General features: G+C 41.9%; 1 protein-coding gene across 9 annotated transcripts in view; it reads right to left on the reverse strand.

Annotated features, from left to right (window-relative positions):
- The window catches only part of pcbp3 (poly(rC) binding protein 3), a 173,499-nt gene that overhangs the window by 19,152 nt on the left and 138,907 nt on the right, over window positions 1–15,440 (reverse strand). The window contains exons 15-16 of one of the 9 annotated variants that reach the window (XM_036958554.1): window positions 13,420–13,679; window positions 11,770–12,428 (exon numbers count right to left, since the gene is read on the reverse strand). The exons of the other annotated variants lie outside the window; for them this stretch is intronic. Of the exons in view, the coding sequence (XP_036814449.1) occupies window positions 12,417–12,428; window positions 13,420–13,679 (272 nt within the window). The 3' untranslated portion in view covers window positions 11,770–12,416. Of the gene's footprint in view, window positions 1–11,769; window positions 12,429–13,419; window positions 13,680–15,440 lie in introns of those variants that run through there. 9 annotated transcript variants of the gene reach the window in all.

A 15,440-nucleotide genomic window follows, 5' to 3' on the forward strand; every position in this document is an offset into this window, starting at 1 on the left:
CCAGAGACAATTACTCGATGCTGACACAGCTTTCTAGCTGATTTACACGCTGAAGCTATGTTGCACTTGGTGCCTCTGACTGTTTCATCCTAACATCGTTGGTGTCGACGTGGATAACAATATCTCTACACTCTCTACACTCGCCAGTTTAAGCTTTAGCCAGCACCGTCTTCAGATTAGCCTTAACGTCGGTAGCCCTGCCCCCTGGTAAACAGTGTATGATCGCTGGATGATTCGTTTTAAGTCTAATACTGCGGTATTGGAGTCGCCAATGACTAGGGTTTTCAATTTGTCAGAGCTAATGGTGGGAAGCTTCAGCGTCTCAGACCCCGTGACGGGAGAAGTAGAGACAAAAAAGGCTCGGCCTCAGACTCCGACTCGCTGCTTAATGGGGAAAACCGGTTGAAATGTTCTATCGGCTGAATCAGCGACACCGGTTGAGCATTCCTACAGCATTTCCCTCCAGAAACCATGAGAAAGTTGTCAGGCTGCGGGGACCGTGCGAGGGGATTTATGCTAACGTTACTATCTGTACTTACTGGTGGCACAGACGCTGTTTGATCCTTTCCTACACTGAAATTACCCTTGCCTAACGATTGCGTCTGAAGCTGGGCTTGCAACACAGCTATCTTCGCCGTAAGGCGATCGTTCTCCTGTAGATTATGAGTACAGCTACTGCAATTAGAAGGCATCATGTTAATTCTACTACTTAGCTTCGGCTGTTGGAGGTCCTGACGAACCACGTCCAGATAAAGCGTCCGGAGTGAAAAAGTTGATTGACAAAAAGTTGACTGAGGGAAAACCAAAAATAGAAACGATAATTAAAAAGTAAAAAACTTAAAGTTGTCAGGTAGCAAAGTAAGGTTGGCCACAAAATGCACAAAACGCACAGCAAAACATGAACAAGTCTGCAAGTTGTGACCGGAAATGCCGTCAGCAATGCAGCAAAAAGCATACTGGTAGAAATTATGAAAAATTGATTTAAGTTTGCCTGCATTAATGTCCCTGGCCTTATAGAGCTGGTTGAGTGCAGTCTTAGTGCCAGCATCAGTTTGTGGTGGTAAATAGACAGCTACGAATAATACAGTTGACAACTCTCTTGGTAGACAGCTTGGTCTACAGTTTACCATAAAATACTCAACCTCAGGTGAACAATACCTCGAGACTTCTTTAATATTAAACATCGCACACCAGCTGTTATTGACAAATAGACACACATCCCCATCCCTCGTCTTACCAGACGCAGCTTCTCTGTTCAGCCGGTGCATGGAAAATCCCGCCAGCTCTATATCGTTGTTCAGCCATGACTCGGTGAAACATAAGATATTACAGTTTTTATTGTCCCGTTGGCAGGATAATCTTGATTTTCCAATGATTGCACGTTGGCCAATAGAACCAATGACAGTGGGAGTTTACTCACTTGCACAAATTCTCAGAAGCCAGCCGAATGACAAGGATTTGGGCCTGTTCCCGGAAAAACAGTATATTCTTCTCGTTATACTCGTTAAAGGAAAAAGCTTCTTCCAGTTCAAGGTGAGTCACCGCAGTTCTGATGTCGAGAAGTTATTTTTGGTCATAAGAGACGGTAGCAGCCACATCATTTACATAATTAGTTAAAAAATAAGTTGCAAACAACAACAAAAAACTAAGAAAATAGCACAGTTGGTTAAGAGCATGTAAAACGTCACCCATCCTCTCCGGCTACTCTTCCTGTGGTCTACAAACATTAAGGCAGTTATATACAGTTTAGAATATTACATGATATTACAGTGCCTTGCGAAAGTATTCGGCCCCCTTGAACTTTGCGACCTTTTGCCACATTTCAGGCTTCAAACATAAAGATATAAAACTGTATTTTTTTGTGAAGAATCAACAACAAGTGGACACAATCATTAAGTGGAACAACATTTATTGGATATTTAAAACTTTTTTAACAAATCAAAAACTGAAAAATTGGGCGTGCAAAATTATTCAGCCCCTTTACTTTCAGTGCAGCAAACTCTCTCCAGAAGTTCAGTGAGGATCTCTGAATGATCCAATGTTGACCTAAATTACTAATGATGATAAATACAATCCACCTGTGTGTAATCAAGTCTCCGTACAAATGCACCTGCACTGTGATAGTCTCAGAGGTCCGTCAAAAGCGCAGAGAGCATCATGAAGAACAAGGAACACACCAGGCAGGTCCGAGATACTGTTGTGAAGAAGTTTAAAGCCGGATTTGGATACAAAAATATTTCCCAAGCTTTAAACATCCCAAGGAGCACTGTGCAAGCGATAATATTGAAATGGAAGGAGTATCAGACCACTGCAAATCTACCAAGACCTGGCCGTCCCTCTAAACTTTCAGCTCATACAAGGAGAAGACTGATCAGAGATGCAGCCAAGAGGCCCATGATCACTCTGGATGAACTGCAGAGATCTACAGCTGAGGTGGGAGACTCTGTCCATAGGACAACCATCAGTCAGTCGTATATTGCACAAATCTGGCCTTTATGGAAGAGTGGCAAGAAGAAAGCCATTTATTAAAGATATCCATAAAAAGTGTTGTTTAAAGTTTGCCACAAGCCACCTGGGAAACACAGAAGGTGCTCTGGTCAGATGAAACCAAAATTGAACTTTTTTGCAACAATGCAAAACGTTATGTTTGGCGTAAAAGCAACACAGCTCATCACCCTGAACACACCATCCCCACTGTCAAACATGGTGGTGGCAGCATCATGGTTTGGGCCTGCTTTTCTTCAGCAGGGACAGGGAAGATGGTTCAAATTGATGGGAAGATGGATGGAGCCAAATACAGGACCATTCTGGAAGAAAACCTGATGGAGTCTGCAAAAGACCTGAGACTGGGACGGAGATTTGTCTTCCAACAAGACAATGATCCAAAACATAAAGCAAAATCTACAATGGAATGGTTCAAAAATAAACATATCCAGGGGTTAGAATGGCCAAGTCAAAGTCCAGACCTGAATCCAATCGAGAATCTGTGGAAAGAACTGAAAACTGCTGTTCACAAATGCTCTCCATCCAACCTCACTGAGCTTGAGCTGTTTTGCAAGGAGGAATGGGAAAAAATGTCAGTCTCTCGATGTGCAAAACTGATAGAGACATACCCCAAGCGACTTACAGCTGTAATCGCAGCAAAAGGTGGTGCTACAAAGTATTAACTTAAGGGGGCTGAATAATTTTGCACGCCCAATTTTTCAGTTTTTGATTTGTTAAAAATCCAGTACAATAAATGTCGTTCCACTTCATGATTGTGTCCCACTTGTTGTTGATTCTTCACAAAAAAAATACAGTTTTATATCTTTATGTTTGAAGCCTGAAATGTGGCAAAAGGTCGCAAAGTTCAAGGGGGCCGAATACTTTCGCAAGGCACTGTACATTTCATAACACTTTTCACAACACAAAGTTTGTGCCCTCAGGCCACTACTCTACTACAACATATTTACAATACAAAATCCATGTGTACGTGTGTAGAGTGCATGTCTTATCACACTCCCTGCTATTCCATAAGGTATATTTTAATCTTTTTTTATCTGATTCTACTGCTTGCATCAGTTACTTGATGTGCAATAGAGTTCCCTGTAACCATGGCTCTATGTATTATTGTGCTTCTCACATAGTCTGTTATTGACTTGGGGATTGTGAAGAGACATGGCATGTGTTGTGGGGTAATGATGAAGTCAATATCTCCATGCTGCCTTGTTTTGAGCCGATTGTAATTTCCCGAGGTCCCTCTTTGTGGCACCTGACCACCCGAGTGAACAGTAGTCCAGGTGAGACAAACTAGGGCCTGCAGGACCTGTCTTGTTGATAGTGATGTTAAAAAGGCAGAGAAATGCTGGCTTTACTCAAAGCCAGTGGCATGTTATTAGTAAAGATTGAAAAAAGTTTGGGGCCTAGACAGCTGCCCTGGGGAATTCTACCTGTACCATGTTGGAGAGGCTTCCATTAAAGAACACACTCTGTCTTCTGTTAGACAGGTAACTCTTTACACACAATATAGCAGGCGGCGTAAAGCCATAACATACGTTTTTCTATCTGAAAGACAATGATCAATAATATCAAAAGCCCACTGAAGTCTAACAAAACAGCTCCCACAATCTTTTTATCATCAGTTTCTCTCAGCACCAGTCATTTGTGTAAGTGCCCTGCTTGTTGAATGTCCTTACCCACAAGCGTTCTGTACACTCACTTCCGTCATCATGAAGTGCTTTGAGAGACTAGTCAAGGACCATATCACCTCCACCCTACCTGACACCCTAGACCACTCCAATTTGCTTACCACACAAATAGGTCCACAGACGATGCAATCTCAACCACACTGCACACTGCCCTAACCCATCTGGACAAGAGGAATATGTGAGAATGCTGTTCATCGACTACAGCTCAGCATTTAACACCATAGTACCCTCCAAACTCGTCATCAAGCTCGAGACCCTGGGTCTCGACCCCGCCCTGTGCAACTGGGTACTGTACTTCCTGACGGGCCGCCCCCAGGTGGTGAGGCTAGGTAACAACATCTCCACCCCGCTGATCCTCAACACTGGGGCCCCACAAGGGTGCATTCTGAGCCCTCTCCTGTACTCCCTGTTCACCCACGACTGCGTGGCCACGCACGCCTCCAACTCAATCATCATGTTTGCGGACGACACAAAAGTGGTAGGCTTGATTACCAACAACGACGAGACGGCCTACAGGGAGGAGGTGAGGGCCCTCGGAGTGTGGTGTCAGGAAAATAACCTCACACTCAACGTCAACAAAACTAAGGAGATGATTGTGGACTTCAGGAAACAGCAGAGGGAACACCCCCCTATCCACATCGATGGAACAGTAGTGGAGAGGGTAGTAAGTTTTAAGTTCCTCGGCGTACACATCACAGACAAACTGAATTGGTCCACCCACACAGACAGCATCGTGAAGAAGGCGCAGCAGCGCCTCTTCAACCTCAGGAGGCTGAAGAAATTTAGCTTGTCACCAAAAGCACTCACAAACTTCTACAGATGCACAATCGAGAGCATCCTGTTGGGCTGTATCACCGCCTGGTACGGCAACTGCTCCGCCCACAACCGTAAGGCTCTCCAGAGGGTAGTGAGGTCTGCACAACGCATCACCGGGGGCAAACTACCTGCCCTCCAGGACACCTACACCACCCGATGTCACAGGAAGGCCATAAAGATCATCAAGGACAACAACCACCCGAGCCATTGCCTGTTCACCCCACTATCATCCAGAAGGCGAGGTCAGAACAGGTGCATCAAAGCAGGGACCGAGAGACTGAAAAACAGCTTCTATCTCAAGGCCATCAGACTGTTAAACAGCCACCACTAACATTGAGTGGCTGCTGCCAACACACTGACTCAACTCTTGTCACTTTAATAATGGGAATTGATGGGAATTGATGTAAAATATATCACTAGCCACTTTAAACAATGCTACTTAATATAATGTTTACATACCCTACATTATTTATCTCATATGTATACGTATATACTGTACTCTATATCATCTACTGCATCCTTATGTAATACATGTATCACTAGCCACTTTAAACTATGCCACTTTGTTTACATACTCATCTCATATGTATATACTGTACTCGATACCATCTACTGCATCTTGCCTATGTCGCTCTGTACCATCACTCATTCACATATCTTTATGTACATATTCTTTATCCCTTTACACTTGCGTGTATAAGGTAGTAGTTTTGGAATTGTTAGCTAGATTACTCGTTGGTTATTACTGCATTGTCGGAACTAGAAGCACAAGCATTTTGCTACACTCGCATTAACATATGCTAACCATGTGTGTGTGACAAATACAATTTGATTTGATTTGATTTATGTTGTCAATTTGCGTACGGTAAAATAGCATTGTATCTGGTCAAACAGTATTTTTTCAGAAGTTTACTAAGGGTTGGTAACAGGCTCAGGCAGTAAAGGGAGCTTTACTATTCTTGGGTAGGGGAATTACTTTTTCTTCTCTCCAGGCCTGAGGGTACACACTATCTAGTAGGCTTAGATTGAAGATATGCAAATAGGAAAGGCAATATCATCCACTATTATCCTCAGGAATTTTCCATCCAAGTTATCGGATCCCAGGGCTTGTCATTGTTGATAGACACAATCTTTTTTTTCACCTTTTCCAGACTCATTTTACGGAATTTAAAATTATAATGCTTGTCTTTAATAATTTGATTAGTTATACTTGGATGTGTAGTTTCAGTGTTTGTTGCTGGCACGTCATGCCTAAGTTTGCTAATCTTGCCAATGAAAAAATCATTGAAGTAATTGGTTTTGTGATGAATGAGCCAATATCATTGGGTTTTGTGATGAATGAGCCATCTGATTCAATGAATGATGGAGCTGAGTTGACCATTTTGCCCAAAATTTCATTTAATGTGCTCCAAAGCTTTTTACTATCATTCTTTAAATCATTTTTAAAGTTTCATAGTATAGTTTCTTCTTTTTATTCAGTTTAATCACATGATTTGTCAATTTGCATTACATTTGCCAATTGGTTATGCAGCCACACTTATTTGCTATTCCTTTTGCCTCATCCCTCCTGCTCTAGTTTTGTCTTATCTTGATTATTGTTCAGTTGTGTGGTCGAGTGCTGCAAGGAAAGACCTAGTTAAGCTGCAGCTGGCCCTGAACAGAGTGGCACGTCTTGCTTTTCATAGTAATCAGAGTGCTGATATAAATATCCCATAACACACAGTATGACTTAAGTATGATCCCCAATTAGAGACACCGATAGCCAGCTGCCTCTAATTGGGAATCATACCAAAACATCAACATGTAAAAAAACAACTAGAACCCCACATAAAATATAAACTAGACTAAACCCCTAGTCACACCCTGACCTACTCATAGAAATAAAAACTTTTTTTTATGGTCAGGACGTGACAGTACCCCCCCCCCCAAAGGTGCTGACTCAGACCGCGAAACCTGAAACAAAAAGGGCGGGTTAGGGGGAGTGTCTAGTGTCGGTGGCAGCTCTGGTGTGGTGCGAAGTACTCGCTCTTCCCACGGTTCCACCAGCATTGGAGGTGGCTCTGGTGCGGGACGAAGAACCCGCTCATCCCACTGATCCAACCATGGACCCAGGCTGAGCACTGTGCCTGGACTGGACCTAGGTGCAGAAGAAGACTCCTGCCATGGAGCGGGACTGGATGCCGTGTCTGGACTGCGCATCGACACAGAGGAGGGCTCCTGCCATGGAGCTGGACTGGACGCCGTGCCTGGACTGGACATCGGCGCAGGGGAAGGCTACCGGCATGGAGCGGGACTGGACGCTGTGCCTGGACTGGGCACCAACACAGAAAAACAACTCTGGCCTTGGAGCTAAACTGTCGCCGGATGCTCTGGACTGGGAACTGTTGCCGGAAGCTCTGGACTGGGAACTGTCGCCGGAAGCTCTGGACTGGGGATCGTCCCAGGAAGCCTGGTGCATGGAGCCAGCATTGGTGGTACCAGGCTGGTGACACGCACCTCAGGGCGAGCGCGAGGAGCAGGCATAGGACGTACCGGACTGGGAGGCGCACTGGAGGCCTGATGCATGGGGCCGGTACAGGTGGCACCGGTCTGGTGACACACACCTCAGGGCGTGTGTGGGGAGCAGGCACAGGACGTACTGGGCTGTGGAGGCGTACTGGAGACCTGGTGCGTATAGCCGGCATTAATTGTAACGGAAATTTAACACACTTCGCACGGCACATGCGAGGAGCTGGCACAGGACATACTGGGCTGTGAAGGCGCACTGGAGGGAGAGTGCGAGGAGCAGGAACAGGACGTACAGGACTGGGGACACACACTTCAGGCAGAGTGCGAGGAGCAGGCACAGGACGTACCGGTCTGGGGAGAGGAGGAGACATATGACGTACTGGACTGGAGAGGCGCACCAGGCTGCTAACCGGATCCTCTGGTCGGATGTTGAGCTGAACACACTTGCACAACATCTCATCTCACTTTCTCCCAACTTTGCCATTTCCTTCCTGACAGTCTCTGGTTCCATCCTCTGCTCAGTTGCCAGCTCCATGTGCCAACCCCCCCCCCAAAAGAATTGGGGTTGTCCTTGGGCTTTCTGTAGCCGCGAACCCTGTCGTCATCGCTGTCCTCCATTATCTCCTTCCGTCTGTTGCCACGGAAGGGTTTTGCATCTCCCCATCACTTCTTCCCATGTCCAGAAATCCTTTACCTGGTGAACACGCTGCTTGGTCCTGGTTTGATGGGATATTCTGTCACGTTCGCTGGAATGAATATCGGACCAAGGCGCAGCGGATGTTGAGTTCCACATGAGTTTATGATAAAGTGAAACTGAACAAAGACAAAAACAAATAAACAATAAACTAACATCGAACCGTGACAACAGCGATGCTACGTGCACTAACTCAAAACAATATACCAATACAAAGAAGTGGAAAAAATGCTACTTAAGTATGATAGCCAGCTGCCTCTAATTGGGAATCATACCAAAACACCAACATAGAAAAACCAATGAGAACCCCACATTGAAAATATAAACTAGACTAAACCCCTAGTCACGCCCTGACCTACCCTACCAAAGAAAATGTTGATGATTTCATTCCTGTGCTGTTTGTAACTATGCTGATAAGTCGAATGAGCCTGAAGCAGGTTGCTGTCACGATCGTCGTAAGAAGCGGACCATAGCGCAGTGTGGTGTGAATGCATAATTTAATAGATGACGAAAAACACGAAGTAAACTGTACAAAAACAATAAACAAATAACGACCGTGACGCTATCATAAGAACTGTGCTGACACAAGCAACTAACATAGACAATCACCCACAAACAAACAGTGAAACCCAGGCTACCTAAGTATGATTCTCAATCAGAGACAACTAATGACACCTGCCTCTGATTGAGAACCATACTAGGCCGAAACATAGAAATCCCAAAATCATAGAAAAACAAACATAGACTGCCCACCCCAACTCACGCCCTGACCATACTAAATAACGACAAAACAAAAGAAAATAAAGGTCAGAACGTGACAGTTGCAGGCATTGGTTACAGTTTGAAGCTTTTTCTTGATTGGGCGGCTTGATGAAAGCCAGTCAATATTTAAATCACCCAGAAAAAATTACCTCTCTGTTAATATCACATACAATATCAAGCATTTCACACGTTATACAGATACTGACTGTTAGCACTTGGTGGTCTATAGCAGCTTCCCAAAAGAATGGGCTTTAGGTGAGGCAGATGAACGTGTAGCCATATTACTTCAACAGTATTTGACATTAGATCGTCTCTAAGCTTTACTGGAATGTGGTTCTGAATATAACCATGTATTGCTACCACTGTATCATCAGAGGTCTTATCTAAGTGAGTTTCAGAGATAGCCAGAATATGAATGTCATCTGTTACTAGAGAATTATTGATTTCATGAACCTTGTTTATTAAGCTTTTTTCTCAGGTTTTTGCCTGCAGTTCTGTTATACTCACAGACATCATTCAAACAGTTTTAGAAACTTCAGAGTGTTTTCTATCCAAATCCACTAATTATATGCATATTCAAGCTTTTAGGACTGAGTAGCAGGCAGTTTACCCTGGGCACATTTTTATCCAAGCTACTCAATACTGCCCCCTTGTCCCAAATAAGTTAATGCGGGCTATATTTATCACTTTTCTGGGATGCTTGATTGTTTTCATTGCCTTTCTGGGAAGCTTAGCAGAAGTAAACATGCTAATGTTATTTGTGTTAAGTGTAGGGTGAGCTGCACACAGTGGAATTCCTACTAGGGCACACCGCCTCAGTGGTAACAGTATAACTCTGGCTCAAAAGCACATGTTTACTGCATACAATAGCTGTCGGATCAGCAGAGGCATTCAGGGCAGTTAGAGGGAAATCATTTAGGTAAATACCATTGTGTCTACCAATGCCCCTGGGATAATTTATATTTGCTAAAGCATTATGACAATTTAGCGACACAATGGTAGGGATTAACTGAGCTGGGCTTGGGTCATTGATAAGACATTGTCTCATCGCAGCCTTATAATCCTGTGAAAGGATATAGGAACTAAAATCGCTAAAAGCGCTCTTTGGAACAATCCTCTTGCTGTTCAAAGTCTATTCCACTACAATATTGAGGAGAAGCATATGGAGACGACATCCTTGGCAGGCAAGTTCCTGGTAGCATAGGCCATTTGAATTGGGACAGATGACAAGGCGGGGATACATCTTTCAAACCAGAGCGGTGTCCAGCCACAGGAGTTGAGAATGAGAAATTTGCATTTTCCCCATAAGTTCGCGAAGAATTGAAATTTGGTTGCTAAGGATATCCACCTCATTCCTGAATCCTGAAATCCTCCGCATTGGTACTCCGGATTGTCAATATTGTCCCGGACAAGAGCATAATAACCACAGCTTCTACAGCGGTGGAAACGTTCATAAGCTGTTCCAGGTGAAGGGGGCTCCATTGAAACCTAGCTAGCTGTCTAGTTGGTAAACATCTAGTCCAAACCAGCAGGTTTTGACACAAACATTTATGAACAAAATAAAACTTCTGAAACAACAGGCCAAAAGAACAGGTCGAGCTGCAGAAGGTATCTGAGTTCATGACAGTCATATTTTTTGGCCTACCACTTTGCGGCTGAGCCGTTGTTGCTCCTAGACGTTTCCACTTCACAATAATAGCTCTTACAGTTGACCGCAGCAACTCTAGTAGGGGCAAAAATTTTAAGAACTGACTTGTTGGAAAGGTAGCCCCCTATGACGGTGCCACGTTAAAAGTCACTGAGCTCTTTAGTTAGGCCATTCTACTGCTAATGTTTGTCTTTGGAGATGGCTTTGTGGTCGATTGTATACACCTGTCAACAATGGTTGTGGCTGAAATAGCCAAATCCACTCATTTGAAGGGGGTGTCCACACACTTTTGTATAGATAGTGTATTTATATACAGCCCTGATTGGCTGATATAATTGTCTAGAGCCCACCCCTTTAAAAAAAATATTGTAACAAAGTCTCATGGTATTCAACCTGTCATTTGGGGCTGGAGTTGGACCCTGAAAGTGACAAACTTCCACAGGTGTGTAGGCTACGTTATTATTCAAATAAAAGGCATGCACATCACACATCTTCATTTGCTATATCATTCTTGTACTGTTTTCAATAGGTCACTAGAAGATGCAGGACCAAAACGTTTGCTATGTGGGCCATCCTGGCTTTTACTCTTCATTGCAGAAAGCCATGATTATCTACAGGGCAGACTCTAGGCCTCTGTGTCTCAGAGGTCAAACACAGTAAGTTATAGTTAGAACTGAGACACAGAGGCCCATGGTGTAATCTTCAATATCATCACAAAGCCTAATTAATCATTCGAAATAGACATTCTGATGATACTATTTAAATTTGTCTAATGAGTAAATACTCTTGAGTTACACATTTTGGAATGTTTCTGTGTTGAAAGAAAATAAAGAAACCAGATTGCAATAAAAGGTTGTTGTCATTCTTCATATATGTTTCTTATTTATTTGCATAACATACTAAACAGATCGTAAACCATGTTATAATGAAAGTCTAAATCATGGTATGTAAGTATTTTCAAGTTATTGTTTTACAACTCAAGCTCTTCAAAGTATAACTCATAGTAAATGTATTTAGATTATGATTCATTCAAAATAAGGAACACCTGTTTGTGACTGATTGTACTTTTAAAACATTTTTCATGGAATTTTCCATAATCTGTTTCTTATCCAGATAGTAAATTAAACACACATTTGCACCCAAGCAAAGTCAAAGTCTTACATATGATAAGGAACGACATACACAAGTAATATAATATTAACAAAACAATTACTTTATTGAAATAATAAGGTTAGGGGAATACATTGTCTCATTCAAACCTAGAAACAAAGTGCAAGTTGCATCAATATTAGAACCATAAAATATCCACAACTACCTGCCCTCGCATTGGGATACCACAAAAGCAATCCATGTCATATTCTCCTTTCTATCTTTCCTGTAACAAAGACAACCATTTCTAGAGCAGTCCTCAAGTACATTTAAGTTTCACTCTTTCTGTTCTGACATTCAGCCAAATGTTAGCTTGGTCTTCGATCTGTTTGTGCTATATGTATAGCCAACTGCTGTGGTAACATGGCATGCCAACTGTCATGCATTAGAAGTTAGCACGACAGCATAAACAGATCTGGGACCAGGCTAGAGCATTTTTACGACCTGCACCACCAGCTTGGTATGTACAGCAGCCACCTCCAACAGCAACAACCTAGGAGGATTGGGGGGAACCAGTTCAGCTGCTTCTCTGCCAGTCAATGTTTATCTGTCTGTCCTTTGTGTGTGTCATACGCTTCATCATCATCTTCATCAAGTAGCTTCTCATCAAAAGCATCTTCTTCCAAGAAGTCCATGACCTCATGGTCCTCCCTCAGTGATGATCCTTTAGCACATAAAAAGGGGACTATCAATGGAAGGCAATTGTGTCACAAGTTATCAACCTGTTTGCAAGGTGACAAAGTTCAATTATATAATCCTAAGGTTTTCACTTGAACATTGGAGAAAACATGTAACATAATTTAATATCTGATAGTCCATAACTGAAATATGATAATGTATGCCTGTAGCGAATCCTCCTAGACCTCCAGTCCGAGTTTTCATAAATTATATGATCTATCTATCTATACATCCATTATTGCATTCAACAGCCAGAAGGCTTATTATTTTTTAGGAATCACATCACAAACAAACATCAACCTTATGAGATATCTAGCTAGCTAATAATAATAATAATAATATAACCTCTCTCTTTCTTCTGTCTTGCAGGCCAGTTTGTTTTTAGCTCTAATGACAAATACTTTTCAAATGGTAAATTTCAGCTATTTATTTTGTATAGTCAAGGAAAACATTAACATAAAAATACAAGACACAAGCTAAATCAAATAGGCTACATTGGTCTGTTGTGGTTGACTGACTGACTGCAGCTGGAACAACAGTCAAAAGCCTATATAGCTAGCATTCGATAGCTCAAAGACTTTACTAGCTAGAAATCTAGACACTTTAGTGGCCTGGAATACAATGACATTGGTAAAGTAGGAAACAACTTTGCCATTATTATCACGTCGTCAAAGTTACTTTAGAGAGATGCCATAGCGAGAAAAGTTAATCAAAAATAGCTAGCAAGGCTAACTTTAGCTAGCTAAAATCCGGTCTGACTCCTGTTCCTCAATATTAGCAAGGTAGCTAGCTAAAGTTATACTCCGTCTAAAGTAAAACTGGCAACATCACAGTGATGACTAAATGTTTTCCTACAAATTATTTGCCTCCTTTAAAAATGTCATCTGTTTTCTAAGTCACAATATTGTGAAGAAGCATGCAACCCACGAATAGCATATAATTTACTTACTAAATAAAAATAACTATGTAATACTTACTTCAGGAATGGTTGCTACTGCTGTTGGTTTCAAGATCCATGTGACATAAAGATAGAGCTGCTGGAAAATCCAGATGTGAACCCAGCCTGATTTGGAATGCAGTCTGATGTGTGCTGTGCAGATGTGGAGGTTCAGACTGAACTTCTCTGACACTTGATTATAACGCCAAATAAGACAAATTGATTGTTCGGATGGAAGACTTTGCAGTATGGCTATCTTTGCACTGTCTCTCATGCTTTTGGGCGGGACCAGCACCAGAACTAGGAGGAAACAGTATATGCAAATGAACGATGAATGTTCATTAGTCTATTATAATCAGATCAGTTTACACAGAAAGGGCATTATCAGTGTTATTTCGACTTCATGCAGATGTAGGATCTTAATTTGATCACCCTGTTGCAGGAATACTTGTAGTGTATTTTTTGAGGATTTAAAAGTATTCTGAAGTTTGTAATTTCCACTTTGAAATTTCAGACTTGATTTTCCGATACACAAAATGTATCAACCCTTACAAATATTAGTTATAATCAACATAATAATTCAAATTTCATGTTGCTGCAGGATTATTCTCCTGCTGTAGCAAACTGGCCCAAATGAAGATCTGTATTGTGGAAATATTTCATATAAAAAACAAGGAAATCACATTTTGGCTGCACTGGGCCTTTTACGACTAGGGGGCGATATTTACATTTTTGGATAAAAAACGTTCCCGTTTTAAACAAGATATTTTGTCATGAAAAGATGCTCGACTATCCATATAATTGACAGCTTTGGATAGAAAACACTCTGACGTTTCCAAAACTGCAAAGATATTGTCTGTGAGTGCAACAGAACTGATGTTACAGGCAAAACCCAGATAAAATCCAATCCAATCCAATCCAATCAATCCAATCCAACCGCCTCATGCCAATGACTCCTTATATGGCTGTGAATGAGCTACGAATGAGCTTACGTTTTCTACGTATTCCCCAAGGTGTCTACAGCATTGTGACGTCTTTTTACACATTTCTGTTGACGAATAGCCATAAGGGACCACATTTAGCAAGTGGTCACATGACGTCTCCCGCAGAAAATCTTGCGTAAAACACTGAGGTAGACATTTTTCCAATCGCTTCTTATGAGAAACCAATTGCCTCGGCGGATATATTATCGAATATATATGTTAAAAACACCTTGAGGATTGATTCTAAACAACGTTTGCCATGTTTCTGTCGATGTTAATTTGGAAAAAAGTTTGGCGTTGTAGTGATAGCATTTTCCGGTCGATTTCTCAGCCAAGCATGATGAACAAACGGGAGCTATTTCGCCTACAAAAATAATATTTTTGGAAAAAAGGAACATTTGCTATCTAACTGGGAGTCTCCTGAGTGAAAATATCCCACGTTCTTCAAAGGTAAATGATTTAATTTGATTGCTTTTCTTATTTTCGTGAAAATGTTGCCTGCTGCCAGCAGAGCCTAGCATAGCATTATGCCATGATAAACTTACACAAATGCTTGTCTAGCGTTGGCTGTAACGCATATTTTGAAAATCTGAGATGACAGTGTGATTAACAAAAGACTAAACTGTGTCTCAATATATTTCATTTGTGATTTTCATGAATAGGAAAAGTTTCTAGGGGTATTTATGTCCGCTGCGTTGTGCTAATTCGTTTGAGGCTATGATTACGCTCCCGGATCCGGGATTGCTAGTCGCAAGAAGTAATAACAAGTCATGTTATTTTTTCTCTCAAAAAGATAAGGATCAACATTATTGGCTCCTGTTTTGTATGCCTCACCTTGCAAGGATAAGTATTTTTCTAAAATGCTATATGAGATTAGAGAACACATTGGGAGGGATCTTGACCATTCCTCAATGCATAATCTTTCCAGATCCTTGCTATCCTTTGCCTGCTGCTTATTGACTGCTCGCTTCAATTCAAACCACAGCACTGGGCAAAAACTGTGAATATTAGGGGATATATTTATATATTTCCAGATATCTGGCATTTTATTAGATATAAGGTGCTCCAGATACATATG

The sequence above is a fragment of the Oncorhynchus mykiss genome, chromosome 22 (genome assembly GCF_013265735.2).
Source record: "Oncorhynchus mykiss isolate Arlee chromosome 22, USDA_OmykA_1.1, whole genome shotgun sequence".
NCBI classification, from domain to species: domain Eukaryota; kingdom Metazoa; phylum Chordata; class Actinopteri; order Salmoniformes; family Salmonidae; genus Oncorhynchus; species Oncorhynchus mykiss.